Source organism: Hakea prostrata, chromosome 5, assembly GCF_041222555.1.
Source record: "Hakea prostrata isolate BN-2017 chromosome 5, UWA_Hpros_2, whole genome shotgun sequence".
Taxonomy (NCBI): Eukaryota; Viridiplantae; Streptophyta; class Magnoliopsida; order Proteales; family Proteaceae; genus Hakea; species Hakea prostrata.
In genome coordinates, this window is record NC_142604.1 from 46,196,505 (window position 1) to 46,217,920 (window position 21,416).

At 35.7% G+C, this 21,416-nt stretch overlaps 2 protein-coding genes across 2 annotated transcripts; one reads left to right on the plus strand and one right to left on the minus strand.

Moving 5' to 3' along the window:
- Nucleotides 1-7,070: 7,070 nt before the first annotated feature.
- Nucleotides 7,071-9,344, minus strand: LOC149016139 (L-type lectin-domain containing receptor kinase IX.1-like). Its single transcript, XM_089156838.1, has 2 exons — nt 8,435-9,344; nt 7,071-8,353 (listed from the first exon to the last, which is right to left on the minus strand). The coding sequence occupies exons 1-2, from the start codon at nt 9,326-9,328 to the stop codon at nt 7,091-7,093; spliced, it is 2,157 nt and encodes a 718-aa protein (XP_089012964.1). The 5' UTR covers nt 9,329-9,344; the 3' UTR covers nt 7,071-7,090.
- Nucleotides 9,345-13,436: 4,092 nt separating this feature from the next.
- On the plus strand, nt 13,437-21,028 carry LOC149016140 (uncharacterized). The gene is made up of 2 exons (XM_089156680.1): nt 13,437-13,506; nt 19,449-21,028. The coding sequence occupies exons 1-2, from the start codon at nt 13,437-13,439 to the stop codon at nt 21,026-21,028; spliced, it is 1,650 nt and encodes a 549-aa protein (XP_089012806.1).
- Nucleotides 21,029-21,416: the final 388 nt, after the last annotated feature.

Sequence of the window (21,416 nt, forward strand, 5' to 3'; positions counted from 1 at the left end):
ACATAATGTGCTCCAAATCATATCCATTGTTTTCAATTCATTTGTTTGTTTATATTTGAACGTATAAACTTAATCCAGTCATGCATGGATAGGCCGACAATATAGACACGTCAATTCTAAGGAGAGAAACCTTCTAACAAATTTATGCAGAAAGGCATGTCATGCATTACAAATTCCACAAATGAGGCATGTACACAACAAGCATGAAGGGGAAGAGCCACATTGCCTATGGAATAAATTCTCACTTGTGGCAATAGCTTCACTAGATGCCTCCATATGAAGTGTTTTATTTTTTGTAGGTTTGTAATATTCCAAATTTCCTTCCAACAAGAAAAGGATGAAGAGGGAGAAGCAATGTTGCTAGTGCCAATAGATAAAGCTAAACTAAGGAAGTAGGTTGACTTCTTTGTAAACTTTCCTTGTGTTTGTTTGATCCAAAACCAAACATTTGCGGTAGATTGGGAAAGAATGGGTAACATTAAAATTTCATTCACCTCAAAATGTGAGAAGAGGGAGTCAAGAAGGTTCTTGTTTCATGTGTTTGTATTCCAGTCAATCAACTCTCCTACCAAAGTAGGACCATTTGGCAATGGGGAGCTCACAATTCCACCAGTAAGAAGAGAAAGAATCCAAGGATATCGATAAATCAAAGTGGATTGCCCATTGCCAATTTTCCTCCTAATCCCCAAAATTAGTAGACCTCTTCCAATTAAAATGCTTTTCCACCCCCAAGAGCAAGTCCTAGGTTACCTCTACCCTAAGAAAATATTGATTTCAAAGATACTTTGTAGACATAATCCTTGACCAAAGGGTATAAAGATAGGTGATGAGTCTCCAACTTTGTTTAGCTAGCAAGGCCCTATTAAAAAGATTTTAAATTTCTAAAACCCAAACCACCATCCACTTTCCTCTTACACAAGGTTTCCCAATTGACTCAATTAATTCCTTATCCCTTGTTGTTCTTCCACCATAATTGTCTGATTTTCTAATGGATCTCATTATAGAAGTCTTGAGGTATTAAGAAGCAAGACATGCTAAGTATGCAGCTAATGAGCTATAAGAATTTCCTTACCTGGCTATATAAGATATTTTTCCCTCTACCCAGTAACCCAGCCAGTTTAACACTAAGTTTATTCAAAAAGAAAGTAAAGGATTTTGACTTACCAAAAGGTGGTAGATAGACCTAAATAGATGCTATGTGATTGCACCTCCTGGATATCCAAAGTAGATATTACCTCAGATTGAGTACTTGTTAGAGTGTGAGAGTTGAATAGCACTTCGACTAATTTGAACTGATGTGAAGTCCTGATATTGATTCGTATTCCTACTATACAACATTTATTAATGATGCATTTTGAATATTGGAAGGAGAAAAAAGCGTGGAATTATCGACAAAAAATAAATGATTTAACTCTGGAACCTGTCTAGCTAGCCACTCTAAACCTGGATAATTTTTGAATCCCAATATTAGAAGTTAATCTTTGACTAAAAGTTTTCTAGTACATAATGAAGATGTAATGACTCAGGGGGCAACCTTACTCAATCCCCTTTTGAGGGACAATCCTCTCAGTCAAGTCACCATTAACCTTTTAACTAGTACTCAATAGTGGTGAAGCATTGCATCACCTACCTTATCCACTTCTTAGCAAAACCAAACCTCCTCAGGGATGCCTCAATAAAAGACCATTATAGCTTATCATAAGCTTTACAAAGCTCTAGCTTAAGAGCCATATTCCCCTTTCTTAACCTAGATTTCTCACAAAATGCAAATACTCATAGGCCAAAAACACATTATCAGAAATGGACTTTGCTGGGACAAAATCACTCTGAGTTTGGCTAACAATGGTCCATAAGATGGATTTAAATGATTAGCCAATCACTTGGCAATTATCTTGTTGGGAACAGTACATAAACTAATAAGTCTCAGAAGAGAAACTTTTTGAAGGTTAGATCTCTTAGGCATCAGAGTGATCACAATCTTATTGAGGCCTCTAAGCATATGACCACCCTTAAAAAAAATGTTGGATACCTAGAGTCAAGTCATTGCCTATGGTTTCTCAATTCCTATGAAAAAAATCAAACTTGGAGATCATCAATGTCAGGGGTTTTAGTGCCCTTTATTTGAAATAAAACATTTTTTATTTCTTTATTTGTGAAGGATCTACAAAGAGAATCATTTACCTGGCCGCTAATACATTGTGGGGTACTTTCAAGAAAATCGTAAGGGGAAAGGGGATCATAGGATTTATACAAATAAAAGAAATGAGTCCAAATTTCAAATTTTATCAAACTTTCTTCATTAATCTACTGACCATTTCTATCCTTAAGCTTGAGAATAGAGTTCTTGTGCCTTCTTTGGGCAGTGGAAACATGGAAAAATTTTATATTTTGGTCCCCTTCTTTCTATCAACTAGTTCTAGATCTTTCTTCTACAATTAAGGAAGCTTCTAGTTGATGTCTAAGTCTCAATTCATCCTGTAATCACTAGGGGGCTATTGTTGGAAAATCCCTAAGTCCAATTAGATCCTAGCAATTTTCTTGGTAGCAGACATAAATGTGTTCGATCTTACTGCAATGTTTGAGAACCTTTGTACAATTATTGATTTTTGACTGGAGTTTGAAAAGGTCTAAGCTAGTTCTAGAAAAATCCCGCTCTCTTTGGATCTGTGTGAAAAGATTAGGATGATCTTCCCACTTCATCTCATAATAGAATCTAACAGGTTTACTTCTAGATGGTGAATTAGCGATCAGAACGTATATGGATAGAACTTATAGCGGGGTCTCGAAAAACAAGTAATTTCTGCTGGGCCTTTATCCTTTTTTTAGGTTCATTGGGGTTCTTATTGGTCGGAACTTCCAATTATCTTGGTAGGAATCTAATATCCTTATTTCCGTCTCAACAAATGATTTTCTTTTCCCACAAGGGATTGTGATGTCTTGTAAAATAATTTCCACCAAGGCATAATCAGAGCCCACCATTGCATGTCTGTGGCTTGAGATACCCAAAAAAGATGCAAAAGGTCATTGTTTGCCAATGCTCTATCCAAACACCCTTTTACAAGTGTTTTGCCCCATCTCTTATTAGACCAATAAAATTTTGACCCAGAACATTGAATCTCATGCAAATGACACCTATCTATGGCCTCCCTGAATCTATCCATTTGAACTTGAGGTTTAAGAATACCTCCAAACTTATCCACATGATGTAAAGTTTCATTAAAATCACTAATGATAATCCAATAGTTACTTATAGTACTTCTAAGATGAATCAATTTAGTCTAAAATTGTCTTCTATACTCTACCTGTGGAGGCCCATAAATAAATAAAAAAAGTCGAAACTCTACAACAAAAGAATTTACATGAATGATTACATCAGACATATGAGGGTCCGAAGAAATTAAAAAAAGAGATGTATTACCGTTCCAAAAAATTGTAGTTCCATCGGGCCTACCTTCAAGAGACAAAAGAAAACTATCCATAAAACCCAATCTTCTTGAGAGTCTGTTTGCCTCATCATTTGGTTGCTAAGTCTCCAAAGGAAACACCAAACTTGATTTAGTCCTCCTGCAGAGATGCTGCAAGTAATGCTATGTCAGGGATGACCACTTCTTTGATAGTTCCACCATAGTAGATTCATGTCTCACTTGGCGGCTAGTTGATGGCAGCCGACCACACCTTTTCAAACGATAAGTAAAAGGTTTTCAGACGATATTTGTATCGCTGCCAAGAACCCCTACCCCTATTTGCACCATATATGAAACATCTAGGGCTAAAACATCCTCTTGCAATTTCCCATCTACTCTTTTCTGCAACTTCCAATTTTAATTTTTTTCAGTTGCACAGATCAAGTAAGGGGATGAAGGCCTTTTCCTTTCTTTAGGAAGTCTTTGTATTGAATGAAAATTGGGTAGCTCCTCAATCAGCACATGTGAAGCTATAGTAGCCAGTATAATAGAGGGCTCAATTATTCTAATAATGATAGGGGATGGTCTTGTTCAAGCTTTGGAAGAAACTAGGTTATCCAAAACTAAAGATGTTTCTGCATGCTTTGAGAGCAAAACACCTTCCACAACAGGATTTTCCACCTCCTCTCTAGACCCACTGGATTGTCCCAATATTTCCTTACCCTTATTAGAAGCCCTTCATTAAGATTTATAATTTTTGAGGACTCAATAAAATCAAGATACCATTTTGTTGTATTAGAAACTACCAAAAACTTAACAAGAGTCAGAATGTCTGTAAGAGTGAAAATCTGCTCCTCAATAAAATCATAATCGAAGAGATGGATCGTATTCACATTCTCATTAATGGGCTTGATTTCTGAATAATCAATTGAATAAAGAAAGTTACTATCTCTCTCCTACCCTTCCCCACTCCTTATTCAAAATCTATAAAAAGAGGATAACAATAGAAAAAGAAAATTTGGTGGAAGGGGGGTAGTTTTCAATTGGACCGAGGTTTGGTCCAATTCTGAAAGACCATAACGAATCTGTTATGGTTTGAATTTGATTTTTGAATTCAATTTTTGAATTCAAGTTTTTAAATTTGAATTCAAGTTTTTAAATTTGAATTCAAATTTGAATATTGTAAACGAATCTTGTACGACAACCATGTTTATTTATAAATACATAAAACTTACCCATCAAGGTAAAAGCAACCGTACTTATCAAAATTATAGTTTTACACTTAGCATTTTCTTTTCTTGTGGCATTAAAAAAACCAAAATTTATTCTTAGGACAAAAAAAACAATTAAGGACATATCATCTTTTTATAACCAAAATACCCTTGTGACCATCCTTAAATATTTTTCTTCTATTAATAAGTCAATCTAACATTAGGGATTAAAAACGCAACGTAGATATGTAAAAATAATTTTTTTTTATTTTATAGTCCAAGATTTTATCTTTCAAATTTATAATTTCAACTCTCTCGTTGAAATCCCTTTTCTTTCCAATGAATCCTTAACATAATACTCTTTCAAATGGCTACATTTACCGAATAGTCAATTAAGGCAAAAAAATAAAAATAAAAATAAAAAAGTCCCTTTGGTTGATTAATGCAATTTTTTGTTTTATGATCAATTTTTTCTTCCTTTTCTCTTTTCTCCAATAAGAATCTGTTATATTTGATTGGTGAATTTCTTTTTTTTCTTTTTTTCCCTTTTTCCTACTTTTCTAAAAGTTTTTTATTTGGGATAATTACTGTTGCCCCCTTTACTATGATTTTATTACTATTTAATCCCCTGTACTTTTTAAAATTACTATTCCAACCTTTAACTTTGTCAACAATTACTAATGCCCCCTACCGTTAAGCTCCGTCAGTTTACTGATGATGTGGCATTTATATATTTTTTCAAAATCCCAAAAATAATCATGCAATTATCTTTTTACTTATTTGCTTTTTTTCAAGTTATAATTACTACCCTTAATAGGAAAAAATTAACTTTAATTTCACTTTTCTTTTAAAAAAAAAAAAACCACCAAATAAAGGAAAGATGTGATTTTTTTCTATAAAAATAAATCACCAAATAAAGGAAAGATGTAATTAAATAGAAACTAAAATATTAAGAAATATCAAATTTAATTCAAAGCTGAAAATTGAAAATCACCTAATATATGCTTACCATTATGTATATTACCAAATTTTCTATCAATTAGATCTTATATGTTAATTTGTTTGTAAAACTTCCATCATGGTGATTATGAAAAATTTAAGTGGAATGTAAAAGTTTCAACAATTATAAGTATGTGGTCCAACCAAATCCAAAATTAATTCTAAAATATAAGATTTTAAGGATATAATTGATATGCAATATATTTTCTATAAATGAGGGTAATGCCATATTTTTTACTTCTTAATTTTAAAGGCAAAATAGACATTTCATATTTGATGTTAACAGCTACTTAACACCTTTAGAAGTGAGGGGGCAATAGTAATTTCACAAAGAGATTAGTAATAAAACCAAAGTATAAGGGGGCAATAGTAATTATCCCTTTTTATTTAGATTTTCATGAAGGATTCCTATAAAAGAGGGAGCAATTTAAAAAAAGAAAAATTATTATCATGTCTAATGGATTCTCATAAAAGACGGAGGGAGAAGAAAAATAAACGCATCACAATTAATGGATTCCTATAAATAAAAATGGAGAAAGAAAAATTAAAAGAAAGAATATCAAGCATTAAGTAATACATCCACGTTTGGTTCTACAAAGAGGTAGAAAAGGAAGAAGAAAATAAGAAAAATCGTAAAAAAATCATTAAGATAGCTTATTAAAGAGGTAAAAACAAAGGGTAGTTTGATCATTTTAAAATATCAGGGAAAAAGAAAGGTAAAAGTTCACCTTTTTTGGGGAATAGAAGGTAAAACTTTTGAGAGTGAAATAAGAGTAAATAGAGAGCAAGTACAAATGAAACATAAAAATTTTTTCCTTCAACCAATAGATGGATATGCCTTATTACCATTGTTATTTCACATCATTGATCATCCCTATCATCGGGTCAAGCTAGCTATATCACAGTATCGCATGATCATCACAACAACATACGATGTCTAGTACCATGTCGATAATAATATGATATAGGTGGTCTTGTATTGACAATGATTTGGTAATGAATCCAACTCGTAAGTGGAGTCAATTGCACCAAGAAATGGATAAGAAGTAAAAATGTGACATTGGTAGAAGAATCATGTTATATTGTTGCGATGAGACATCATATTAATGATCATGCAATGTCACAGGATTATGTTATGCTATATATATCAAGAATGTCATTTATTATGGGATACCTACACAAGGAAACTCAATACATGGGATAGTACAGAATCCAGAAGATCACAACATTGCAACTATTAGAGTATCCTTCTAATGCAAGGATATATATGCTAGGTTCAAAAAAAGAAACATAAACAAGATACACAATTCAAAAAACACTGGGAGACCACCCACAGCCGTGCGCACAGGCAACAACGGATTAGGGGGCAAAGCCTTGGAAACGGGGTTGACAACCAAAAAAAAAAAAAAAGTGGTTGTGGACAAAGCGGGAGAGGAGAGGCTGCAATACTCTGAGCTTCAACCACTAGATAGCTACTTAACGTGGATTACTCAAGAGTGATATAGAAGGAGAAGATGAATCAGCTGATGACTTGCTTAACTTGGATGCATTGGTGGTGCAGCTGCTAGACGAAGGTTGAGATGATACAATCGAGAATGTAGACATATTGAGTAGAAGAGAAGGTATATTGTTGAGCACAGGCATCTTACGTGGGAGAATGGGCAATGCAACATCAAATTGAAGAACATGAATAGCTTTTTCAATGGAAGGTCTGAGTTTATAATCTGGGTGAGCACACCAAAGCCCAACAATCATCAAGCACTCCACTTTTCTCTTGTCAAAATCCATACCTTGACTTGGGTCTACAGCTTCCAAATGTCTTTGTGTTCCATAGAGCTCCCAAACCCAATTTACCAAGCTTACTTCATTAGGGTCGGCTCTAATCTCAACTGACTTTCTCCCACAAGCAATCTCTAAGAGGACAATGCCAAAGCTATAAATATCAGATTCTTTGGTAGCTTTACCATAAAATACATATTCAGGAGCCATGTATCCCATGGTACCAGCTATGTTGGTTGTTTGGGTTTGTGTGGCTTCAATATTGTCACCTAAAGTACCATCTACATTGATGGTTTCTTGCATGTATTCTTCTTCATGTTTCACAAGCCTAGCCAGACCGAAATCCCCAAGTTTAGCATTGAAATGGGTATCCAAAATTATATTGCTGGATTTGATATCCCTATGGAGAATGCATTGGTCACACAAGTTATGCAAATATTGTATCGCAGAGGCCAAATCAAGAGCTATTTTGTACCTCAAATCCCATATCAAGGAACCCTTGTTTCGAAATAGATGGGTATCAAGGCTTCCATTGGGCAGGAACTCATACACAAGAAGTAGCTCCTTCTTTTGGTGGCACCAACCAATAAGTTGCACAAGCTTCCTATGCCGCAATTGACTAATGATCTTCACTTCTGATGCGTATTCCTTTGTCCCCTGTTTAGACCCTTTAGAGATCCTCTTCACAGCAATATCCTTGTTGAGATCACTCAAGAAGCCTCTGTAAACCCCTCCAAATCCTCCCTCTCCAAGCTTTTGCTCCTCATCGAAGTCCCTAGTTGCTTGAGCCAACTCAGAAAAACTAAACTCCCTAGGTCCCATGGGCACCTCTACTATCACATCATCATCATCTGCTTTGCTTTCTTGACTCTTTCTTCGCCTAATAAACAAAAACAAACCCAAGCTGGTAATAACAACAACAACACCTCCGCCCACGGCCAATCCCACTAACACTTCCATCCTTGTTTTTCCTTTTCCAGTTTCTTTTGCTGGTGACGTCGTATTATTGGGTCCCTTTGCCATTATAGATGGTCTCGTAGTATTATTGGAATTATCAATCATCAAACTCGAACTGAATTCCCAGGAGTTGAGCTGATGTAGCTCAGAGGAAGACCCTGTGCTTGCAGAGAACCCAACTGTTACATTTTCTGGAAGATATTTCCTGAGATCAATAATATAATCGACGCTACAGGCCTCACAAGAAAGAGATTTGTTAGCACAAGTCAATACCACACTCAGGTTTTGGGAACTTGAATCATAACTAACCCATGCCTCCCAAAGTTGACTTTCATTTCTCATTTGATACCAGAGATCATAATCACATGAGGTATTACTTACAGATACAACGGAAGAGATGTCGATGCCTATGTGATTGCTATCTGGATCCCATGTATTCTGATAAGTGTCGAACTCCACTGCAATAATGGAGGAATTACTAGTGGTTAGCGTAGTAGTACTGTTATCTGGTGTCTTATTGAAAAGACCAATACCACTACCCCCGTATTCTTTATTGATTACGGAATGATTGGGAGCAATGAAGAAAGCAAGCCCATCTCCAAAGCATGTTTCGCAGCCTGTTTCGGCATCTCCAAAGGTGAAGGAGAAATGGGAAGTGAAATTGGTTTGGTTTCCTGTCTTCTTGTCCCAGAGCTGAACTGGAGTATTATAAAACACCCCACCCACACTATTAGTAGTAGCTTGATCCCGTTTATTCATTGTGAGGTCGATTAATGGATCAGAGAACATTGCATCTCCCTGTTTGACGATGCCTAGAGATTCTGATCCATTGAAACTAGAAAAATTGAAGCTCAGTGATGTTGCAGGAGGGACAATATTCACCCCCAAAAGCAAGAAGTAAAGTGAGCCCTGAAATAGAATGCAATACTGCTTTGGAAATTGGAGATATTTGCAATTCCCTGACGAGAGGAGCACCATGGTTTTGGTTGAGTTTTGGAACTGAAGCTTGAATGTGTTAAGAGTAACGTTGTGGCTGTTTGACTTTAAACCTTACAAGGGAGAAAAATAAAACAAGTTGCCAAATTGTATCTTCCTATTTTAATTAGTATTTTTTAGAAACAAATTGAAGTTAATTTTCATTATTTTTTGGGCCACTTGAGTTCATCTTTCTGCAATGGTAATTATTACAAATAATTTAATAATAAGGTGTAGCTTTTGCCCCTATCCTCAGAATGATTCAAACTCTTGAGTTCTATAAACTTTTTTTTTTTTTTTTTTTTTTTTTTGAAACTGTCTTACTTAGTTGATATATAATTTTCAGAGGTGGTATCTTTTGCCGGCCTACTTAGTTGAAAGATAATTTCAGAGGTGGTCTCTTTTGAAACCGTCCTATTTAGTTGCAAGATAATTTTCATTGGTGGTCCCACCCCTATTTGTGTGGTTGAGAAGCATTTTTTCCAACAAGAAGCTGATCCAGACTCTTAAGTTAAAGAAACCACCAGTTAAATCTGTAGAACACCAAAACTGACTCTAGGATTCAGCTGGAAATCTGGCACAATACGAATGGAAGAAAACGAAAATGAAAAGAATGATTTAATTGGTGTTAAAAACAGAAGACCAAAGGCACAGTACAGACAGACCAATTACAGAATCAAGGAGAAATAAATATATAACGTATTCTTTATGTCAGAATCACTTACCCGAATGTAGTACAATAAGCGAAAGGAAAAAGTAGTACAATGAGCGAAAGGAAAAACAGCACGAACTTTCACATGGTGAGTTGAGGTGTACGAACCGTATTTTTCTTTAAGGTATTTGAATGCCCCCTTTATGCTGTTGGGTTTGACCTTGACGTCCTTACCTCCAAGATACAACAACTCCTAGATCCGAAGGCAGCATTCCAACAGAGTCTACTTGCAAAGGAGATCCGAAGGTAATATACAGAAGAAAACAAAAAAATGGAATTTTCTAACACTAGATTTTCGAATTTCTGTTATTCACCAAAAACGGAATAGATTCTTGTTCAGAGCTTAACATCTATTTACTGACCCGTATGGACACCTTCAGAGGGCTGCATATGTACGTAAGGTCACCTGCAGAGAGTTGTGACTGTATGATCAGTCACCTCCCTACTACAAAACCCAAAACCGGATTTTCTAGATCCATGACCCACGTCCATCATAGACAACTTAATATTATTTATATAATATTACAGTACCCTATGGCTTGGTTAGACTAGGGTCTATGGACCACTACCGCAACCACGCCCGATTTGATCGAGCTCGTTGCATGCGCGTGATCCACACATAGCTCTCTACCCGCATAACCCCACTTAGGAGCTATATATGATTATATAATCATATAATCATTAGCTCCCTCAGTTGTGAGACTAAACAAATATGGTGATCTAAATCACCTAATATACATTCAGAAAAGCCCTATAGAAACAAGAGTCCTAAAATAAAACTAGGGAGATAGAGTTTTAATGATTTTTAAACTTATCTAAATAGTATTTATATTATATTATATATTTTTAAAACAAAATCCAACAATTGGTAATCCAGATTTCAATGAAAGGGATTAACGTGGTTCAATTTTGGAGCATTAGGAAAATGACATGAGTTCGTCATAAGGAAGAAGACAATGGAATTGGGGTAAAATCGTATGCATACCACTCTCTTGCTTAATACTTCGGATGCACTTGTAATTTAACTAAAGATAAATGAATAAAAACTATACGGTGGGTAAATGAGTGGATTAGGTCAAAAACACCAAAGTGAAAGTAATAATTAATAACTACTCAAGTTTAGTTTGGGTATTTTTAAAAAATGAAAAGATACCATGTCATCAGTCAACAGATGATTTTGGCAAAAAAAAAAAAAGTCAACAGATGATTTGAAGCGCAAGGAACAATATTAAAATTAGACATAGTTTAAGGTTCAATTAATAATTTCATAAGGGCAACAGTAGTTATATCTTAGTATTTCTATTAGTATTTTAGTGAAAAAAAAAAAGGGTAATTTTTTAATTTTTTGGAAACTGAGGTCCACTCACGTCACCTTGAGTACATCGTCTTGCAATGGGTAACTGTTACATATAATTTAATAATAAGGAGGAGCTCTCCCTGATCCCGATGTGATTCAAACGTTTGAGCTTCTACCATTTTTTTGTGAGACCTCCTACTTAGTTGAAAGTTAATTTTCAGAGTTGATCCCACCCCTATTTGTATGGTTAAAAAGTGTTATCCCCTATCATTCTACCAAGGAGGTGATCCGAATTCTAAGTTAAAAGAAATCACCAATTAAACCTTAGAACGCCAAAAAACTACTTTAGGTTTTTGCTAGAAATGTGGCACAATAAGAATAAAAGAAAATAAAAATGGAAAAAGGGGTGATTTAATTGGTTATACAAGTTTTTACCCAAAAAAAATGGCTATCCAAGTTTCAGTGGAAGGGATTAAGTTAAAGAAAAAATCTTGTCCTTGTTAGAGTTAAAGGGCAACAAAAGTTATCCCTGTTCAGTTGGTAGAAATGACTTAAGGGCATTATGGTCGTAAAAAATGGATAGAAATTATGATAATAAAAATGATTAAACAGGAAATTGTTTGGTCATTAATTATGTGCCCTTAATTGTTTCTCCTTTAACCCCTTAAAAGTGACAGGTGCAAAATAAATATATTTACTTTTATACAGATCTTATGTTCCTCTCAAGTTTGTTGCCAAACAAAATTCTTTACCTGGAAAGCACAATTTTATAATATTCCATCTTTTAAAAAAAATATTCAATATATTATAATAAAAATATTCTATATGTTATAAATATTCAATAATTATAATATAACTTGTGACGATCCCCTCCCCAAAAAAAAAGTAAAAAAAAAAAAATAAAGAAAGAAAAAAGCTTGTATGTTTTTTATATTCTATAATTAGAAATTTTCTCTCCAACCCAAAATATATTAAAAAGATTATGTATAAATTTTCTCATTAAAGATATCATGACTATACACCAAACTAATATGACATAATGCCATGTTGAATTTTGTTTCTTAATTTTTCTGGGTAGTTTTTATTTGGACCCTGAGAAGAAACTCGCCGATTGTTAGCCAAGATAATATTGATTAAGCAAAATCTTCTACTTCCTCCTTTGATAGGAACTCACGGTAGTATTGCATCATAATTAGGACAACATCTCTAAATTTCCAAGCATCTCTCTCGGTTACAGATTGAAGAAATTAACCCTCCAGAGGAAATACTTAGGAGAGTGTACCTCCTAATCTCAAATAGAGGGCTTTATCATCTAAAACAGAACAAGTTACTTGTGTGTTTAAAAAGATGCGATTAAAGAGCAGGAGAGCTACAGTATTGTTAGAATGGGAACCTAAAATCATATTCATGATTTGGCCCGCAAGGCAACAAGAAGTTCAGGGGTTAGGTTCCGTGCTATCATGAGATATCATGAGATACCATGCTTTGGGTCTTTTTTCTTCTCAAGGGGTGAGACAGGCTGCCCTAAACCAGTCTCTCCAATTACCACGAAGCTCTTCAGCTGGAACTGTCAAGGGCTTGGCCCCCCTCTTGACACAAAAATGTCTGCAGAAACTTTGCGAGAAATGCGGGCCCAACATCGTCATGCTAATGGAAACTAAACAAGTTGATGCTAACATTTATAGAATGGCCAGGAAAATCAGGTTCTATGAATATTTCTCTCACCATTCTTTCTAGTTCATCACATGTTGATATGCTAGTTCATGTTAAATCTTTTGGTATAGGTTTCAGACTTACCTTGGTATGCGAACACCCTTAGGTGGAGTATAGAGACAATGTCTTGAGTGAACTAACTTGATTTGAATGCCCTACCAAATGGCACCAAACCCAAGGCCAGAGGAATTGTAGGGAAAGGAATTACAGAGGATGTGGATCCCATCCATTACATCAGGCCTTAGCCATCGAAAATCCATATCTGGCCCCAACAAAGGGCAGCCTCTCATGTCCAGTTTTCTTAACTACCTCTTCTGACGGAGCAGATGAATCACGTTATTTGAAGACTTCAATTTGGGGCATTTCTAGATAAACCAGCTCTTGAAGTGATGGCAGATTCTCCAATCTGTTTGGTAGCATTTCTACAGAAGCTGGATGAGGCTATGACATCCCGATATGGTCAGCTTCTCAAGTGAAAAGAGGCATTGCAGCCGGTTAAAGAATAAAGTTAATTAAGCAACGGCAAGCTCTTGTTGAAGCTTTATCCTTAAAAAGGGATTAAAGTAGACCATACTGCTAGAGATGCCTTGGCATTATTATTTGTTCGTGTAGTTAAAAGAAGAAAATTAAATTGAATTAACTTAGATTTTGCTACTCAAACGTGTAAAGATATGGTGGGGGTAATTCAAGCACTCATTTCATCAAGAAAAGAATAAAATGTACACTCCATGGTTCTTTTGGGAGCAATCCTTCCACCAAAGAAAGCAACAGAAGCAAAGTATGCTTGATCATTCACCAATGCAGCCTTCACGTGGCAGTTTCCCTCATTTTCGTAGATGATTTCTTGTTGAAATTTGTTGAAAAATCTGCACAAACACTTAAAACTTAAAAGGTTGTTGTAGTCACAACAATTTGTCAGAGCTGAAATGTACTAGAGAAACTTTCTTTTAAAACATTTAGACACTCCGATTTGTGCAATATAGGTACCAAATGTGTCTTCACCCGTACCAGAGAAACTTTTTTTAAGGTATCTAGACACTCCGATTTGTGCAATACAGGTACCGATTGTGTCTTCACCCCGAGATCAATTAGCCCAAATCTTTAATGTTACACCCTATAAAGGTTACTTAAGGTGTAATCAGGTTATGTTCATTGTTTAACAGAATAACAACAGGGAGAGAAAGAGGAAGGGAAAGTTCATATAAAAAATGAGCTCGAAAATAGGTTTATATTGAGCCCCGAAGGCTGTGGGTGAAAGGGTAAAGTCACCTCCCTTTGTGAGGATACCTATTTAGTCTAACTACCTACATTAATGAACCTAACTGACCTTCCTAAGGGAAAGTATTTCTCTAATGGCATCTCCACACTTCTACCTAGCAGTGGTTTTTCAGTTAGGGCCCATGACAAAATGGATATTTCAAATTAAAGCATGTGACCTAAGTCCCAAGTCATATAAAATTATTAGGGTAATTTTCATATGGACCCCCTGAGGTTTGGTCTATGTCATTTTTAGTCCAAAAAAAGTTGAGACTTTGCATATGCCTCCCCTGTACTATAGAAAAAGTCAATTTAAGGACAAATGATCGTTTCTATGACCAATTTGCCCTTTCTTTTTTTTTTTTTGGCAAATTTCATTTGGACCCCCTGAAGTTTGGTTTATGTCATTTTTAGTCCAAAAAACTGAGACTTTGCATTTGTCTCCCATGTACTATAGAAAATGTCAATTTAAGGACAAATTATCACTTTTATTACCAATTTGCCCCTTTTTTTTAATTTAAATTTTTTACATATACATGTTACCTGCCATGAAACTCGTGACTCCCCTTTTAATCCTAAAATTCTAATAAATTTTAAAATATGATCTAAATACCTTTATATGTTAAAATCACTCAAGTACCCCTTAGCTTAAACCCTATTTTTGGACTAGAAGGGGTGTCATGAGTTTCATGGAAGGTAGGATGTATATGTTAAAAAATTAAATTAAAAAAAGAATAAGGGTAAATTAGTCATAAAAGTAATAGTTTATCCTTAAATTGATCTTTTCTATAGTACAAGGGAGGCAAATGCAAAGTCTCAGTTTTTTTTGACTAAAAATGACATAAATCAAACCTCAGGGGGTCCAAATGAAATTTGCCCAAAAGAAAAAGAATAAGGGCAAATTGGTCATAGAAACGATAATTTGTCCTTAAATTGGCTTTTTCTATAGTACAAGGGAGGCATATGCAAAGTCTCAACTTTTTTTGACTAAAAATGACATAGACCAAACCTCAGGGGGTCCATATGAAAATTACCAAATTATTAATATTAATTAATATATAACTATATAACCATGATTGTGTCACACCAGGATTCAGGCTTGGTTCACGTCCCAAAAGGTTTGATCTTTATATAAGTCGTTACTATATATAGACGAGATAATCAGCTCATTTCTGCCCGATATAGAATTAAAATTTTCAGTATAGAAATCATAAGATAAAAGACATGATCAAAACATATATTTAAATAAAAATAAAAAATAATAAACATAAAGTTATAAACATATTTCCAACACTTGTTTCGAGAAACTATATATTCACAGTCTCCATGTCTGACTCCTCCCACTCTATCTGAATTTTCCCACCCGCTTTGCACTTACAGCCATACCATCCCCACCGGAATACGTGCAAAGAAGCCAAATCGTCCCTGCTTGATATCCCTTTATCCAAAGCCACAGGCACCCCGCTGTTTGGTAATCGATAAGATTGCCTTCTCATGCCAATACTCAATTGGGAGATCTCGAAGTGTAATCGCAGGTGGTGATCGACCTAAATGATTTTACCAATTGAAGCAAGAAGGCACAAGAGTTTGATGACGGAGTTCGGTCCAAACAGACCTACTCTCCAAGACTCAGGTGTGAGTCCGATCTTACTATGGGTTTGAAATACACTTACAAAATCAGAGATGAAATAAGCATACAAGAGTAATCAAAATAGGCACCGAATCATCCTCAAACAGTCATCGATCTTCTTCTCCCTTTGTCGAACAAATTCCAATGCTGAAGAACAAAGACGAATCGCCATCGCCATCGCCAGAGCTCTCTCTCGAATCAGAAACCCTCAAAAATACAATTGCATACATATAAAATGACCAGACCAACAAGATACATATATAACATAAGTGAACCAAGCCAGTTCAAATGAACTGGCTAAACCCAAACCGAAAAGACCAAATTACCCTTACACGAAGCCAACTAAATTCAATAATGGCTGCGTATTATTAATATTAAAATCAGGCCTCCACCTCTAGAAATGAATCAGCTAAGACCCTACCCGCCATGGGCTCCAAGAGTGTCTACAATATCTCTTCAGTTTCCTAGCAAGAGCAAAATGGAAAGAGACTCCAACACAGGCGTGTTTTTATCAGAACTTGAATATGTAAAGAATATATATACCATTCTCCTGTAGTTAATTAACAAATGTAAATTAAAAACCCAAGCTTTATATGCTGATGGGTTGTTTTTCTTGTTGTTGCAAGCTTTACAAAGATGAAACCCGAAACAAGCACCGTTGACGATCGATCAATGCTCATCAAATTGTTTAGTGTTGTTGTACATGGTGTTTCTTAAGTTATTTAAATCTGCATGTGTTTTATTTTAACCCCTGAGATATTTGTATCTAACTGGTGCAGTCCTAGCGGCACCCATTATATGCATCACATGTAGGATGCACCAATCTTGCAAGATCGGTTTGTCACTTTGTTGATTCGAAATGATCTGACTTTGAGTTACTGCCAGGGCATGTTAGGGATCATAGATCCTTAACTCATTTTCTTTTTTAAAGGTTTATTCTCCTTAGCTTTTCCTTTCTTTTCTTTTAAACAGTTGGAAGATGGAATGTATTCTCATTGATTTTTTCTATTATCTACTTTCAATTTAGAGATCGAAGCTTAAAGGCAACAATGGATCTATAGGCTTAACTCCACACGCAATGTAGGGGAACACCGACACCCATACATGAAAATGCTATTAATTGAACTCACCACGTTCTTCTTCTCAGATATGAGATCAGTCTTTTCTTCAGCTTGCTTTTATTGATTTTCTCGTCTATAGCTCCAAGTTTGTGCTATTAAAGGGAGTATTACACTTTCACAAGTAACTTCCAATTGCAGAATTGGATCATCCTTTCTTTTTCTTTTTCTGTTTTTTTTTTTTAATTACCATGGAGTCTCTATGCATGTCTTATCCTCTTTCTTGCAATAATTTTGTTATTTAATCGTCATTTAGGGCCTTTTTAGCATTTAAACTCATTCTTACTTCCTAACCTTTTTCATTTTTTTAAGTGGTATTCATTTTAAATCTTATTGTTTGTTTAAAAAAATATAAACCCCCCCCCCCCCCCAAAATTCATAATAGATTTTTCTCTATTATGTGTTCTAAGTTCAAAAGCTCTTTGTATTCATTTATGTGCAAATCACTTAAAATCCTGAGCATATAATACATTAATACTAAACCTACCTTCTTTTTATGAAAAACCTATTGGCGGTGGGGGTTGGGGGGGAGGAGGGCCGCTACCGGAATTGTAAAGGATGTGAATATAAGAGCTACCCATGGCTAGGGGGCTATAGCCTCCATTTTTATAAACTTTCTCTTGCCTTTCCTAATTTTTTGAAAATTTTTTTTTAGTCCTCTTTCCATGTGTGAAATATTAGCATTTTTGCCTTTCCAAAATTTTCAAATTTCCTCCCTTTCCATCCTCATTTTTTAAAATTTCCCGTCTAACATTCTTTCCTTTCCATGTGCAAGAGATTAGCACTTAGCCCCTCCTCAATTTAAAATCTTGATTCCACCCTTGATCATATTGTTTCTCATTTTTTCCACCAAATCTTAACGATCTTTTTTCACAACTCTGCGTACGGTTCCTGCTACTGAAAATGGTACATAGACTTTTATTAATGGTAGCAACAGCTGCCAGCCACAACTGCTATGATCACGCCACGTGTACAAAAACATGCATAACCACCATGAAAAAAACACGAGGCTTAAGTGTAAATACAATTTTATTTATTTATTATTTTACCATCACTTCTAATCTTTTCACTAAAAATAATAATAATAATAATAATAATAAAAAGGAATTAGAAGAAAGAAAGAGGCTCTCAGCTAACGAGTCCGGATCTGCGACCTGTCCGGAAAGTGCTCCCCCGACAACTTGCCACCACAAAAAAAGGGGGGCCTAGGGTGGTGATATATGGGGGGGTTTTTTTTTTTTTTTTTACATTTTCAGTGGTGGGGCCCACCTTTTTTGTGGTGGAAAACCCGTCGGGGAGAGTGCTCCCGAGTCGGGGGGTGATGATCCGAATTCTCAGCTAACCGCGCTACCCAGTTTCTAGCTTCCTTTGCCTTGCTACTACCACACCTCTTCCGCATCTTAACTGGAGGACTCAGAATCTTCTCAAGGATTAGGGCCTCAGCTGGACCCCAAAAGCTTCACTGATTTTTTCTTCACCCAAAAAACAAAGGCATTTCGTCTATGGCAAGTTTTGATGCGATTTGGTTTTGGTAGCAAGAAGAAGATGAGGCGGAAGGAATCAATGGAATGTTTTCTGTAACTAGGGAATCAAGAATCAGGATGAGGAATCCTGGAATTATCTAAGCATTTCAAGGGCAATCGTTGCTTGAGCAAATATAGAGGTCGTATTCTAATTAATGAAGTAAATCCAAGGCCTTTGAATTTTGTGGGAACTTTTCATCGTGAATGAGAATTCTAAACAGTGAAAGAGAAGAATTGAGATGAGAAGATGGTTGAACGGATTCCACTCCCCCACTTTTACCCTTATAGAAATCATAATACTATATCATATTAATTATTATATAAGTATGAACTCAAGGGGCATGACTATATTTTATTTTTTTTTAATATTTTTTTATATTCAATCAATTAGACCTTTGAATTAAGTAATAAATGATGTATAAAATGGTAAAATTAAAATTTTGAATTAATTAATGCTCATTTTTTCACTTTTCATTTCATTTTGTGGTTTAGGAATGTCATTTACCTCTTTATTTCTAGGCATCCCAAAAATATAAGTATTAAATTAAAATTTAACTCGAAGAGAAATATAAATATTTTGAAAGCATAAATTACATTAAAAATAAAAAATCATATTTAATAACACATTACGCCAGCGTCATTACTAGTTATTATAAAACTATATTCAGCTACGACTCCTATTTTGCATTTTAAAATCAATTCTTTTTACAGTTGCTAAATCATTTGATTCTATACTAACTTTTTTAAATAGTTAAAATAGAGAATGAAAATTAATATAACTAAAGATTATCTGAACTTAATATATTGATTAATCATAAGTCAGTCAATTGTTGTATTATTCCACCTGCAACTAAAATGTGTGGGTCGTTTCAGACATTACTAGTTTGCTCGTTATAGTGAAGAGGAGTGGGATTGTGGAGGTTTTCTCAGAAGCTGTTCAGAAGCTCTGGAACGAATGGGAAGTCAGAGTTCTAGTCGTTTTGAGCCTCATATTACAAGTCATCCTCATCTACTTCGGCAGCCATAGAAAGTACAATGCCAGTAGTTGGGTGCAGACCATCCTTTGGTTATCTTACCTGTGTGCAGATGCAGTGGCGATCACTGCCCTTGGTGCCCTCTTCCATAGTCAAGACCAGACCGGAAGCAGTGAAATAACGGCTATCTGGGCACCATTTCTTCTGTTGCACCTTGGTGGTCCAGACAGCATTACTGCTTATTCCTTAGAAGACAACGAATTGTGGCAGAGGCACTTTCTTGGACTTGTGCAAGAACTTGGTATTGCAATTTATGTCATGGTCAGATCCTGGGCTTATACCAGAATCTCGATTCTTACCGTTTTCATGTTTATCCCCGCACTTGTCAACTATGGGGAAAGAACATGCGTTCTCAGGATGTCAAGCAAGACACATTTCAAAGACTCCATGTTTGGTAAAGCAGATCCAGGGCCCGAGTATTACAACTTCATGGCGGATTATGATGCTAAGCAGGCCGAAGGTTACCGAGTCAAAATTGGAAGGTTTGAAGATTATACATTGGAAATGACGAGTCCAAGTACTGCACAAGATGCAGGGGACGAATCTGAGCTCTCAGAAGAAGAAATCTTGGTTGAAGCTAGACGATTCTTTGAGAAATTCAAGCGTCTCTTTGCGGATATCATCCTAAGTGCGGATGACTGGACGGAAACCAAAGAATTCTTCCAAAATAAATCACCAAGAACAGCTTTCAAAATGATTGAGGCCGAACTTGGGTTCTTATATGATTTACTTTACTCAAAAGCTCCCTTGATTTATTCCCGTGATGGCCTCGTTCTACGTTGCATCAGCTCATCATCCATAATCATCCTGTTCGTCGTCTTCGTGATGGGTGACGACCATCACTACCGGCATGTGGACAGATCCATAGTTTACCTTTTGTTCATCGGAGCACTTGTTCTGGAGATTTATGCGTTTTGTATTCTGATTTCCTCTGACTGGGCATTCCTTTGGCTACAGAAACACCAGAAACAGAGGATTCTGGGGCAAGTATTCAAATGGATGAAGAAAAGAGTGGCTTCCAGGAAAAGGTGGTCTAACATAGCGGCACAGTATAACTTCATAAGTGTTTGTGTGAAGGACAAACGACCCAGACCTCCCAGATTTCTACCTGGATTTTTTAAGAAGGTATTGAAAAAGCTCCAGATTGACACATTAATTGAGAATTGGTTCTACCAATCCTCAAAGGAAATCCCGTTCAAGTCAAAAGAATTCATCTTCAAAGAGCGCCACAGAAGTGCAAGAGAAGTTGAGACGATTGAGGATGTCAGGAGCTTCTGCACGAGTAGAGGTGAAGGTATTTTTGAAAGAAATGGTCATCTCAGGAATAAGCTTCAATGGAGTCTGAGTGATATTGAGTTTGATCACAGCATTCTATTATGGCACATTGCTACAGATCTCTGTTACCAATGTGATGAGTGATGACACCGTTTCTTCTTTCTCAGAATTACATCGTGAAACAAGCAAATTTTTATCAGATTATATGTTGTATCTCCTCAAGATGTGTCCTTTTATGTTGCGCGAACGGATGGCCGGCGCATCTCCCTAGATACTTGTGCAGAAATGGATCATTTTTTGAATGTCACGAAAACAAAATTCAAGAAGATTAAAGCATGTGAGGAGTTGATTAAAGTGAACACAGATATTCTGCCGATTGAAATTAAAGGAGATAAATGCAAATCTATACTATTCGATGCTTGTAGGCTTGCAAAAATCCTGCAATCCTTTGAGGGGGACGTGTTGGATAAATGGGAGATTATAAGCAGTGTTTGGATCGAGATGCTGTGTTATGGTGCAGATCAATGTGGAG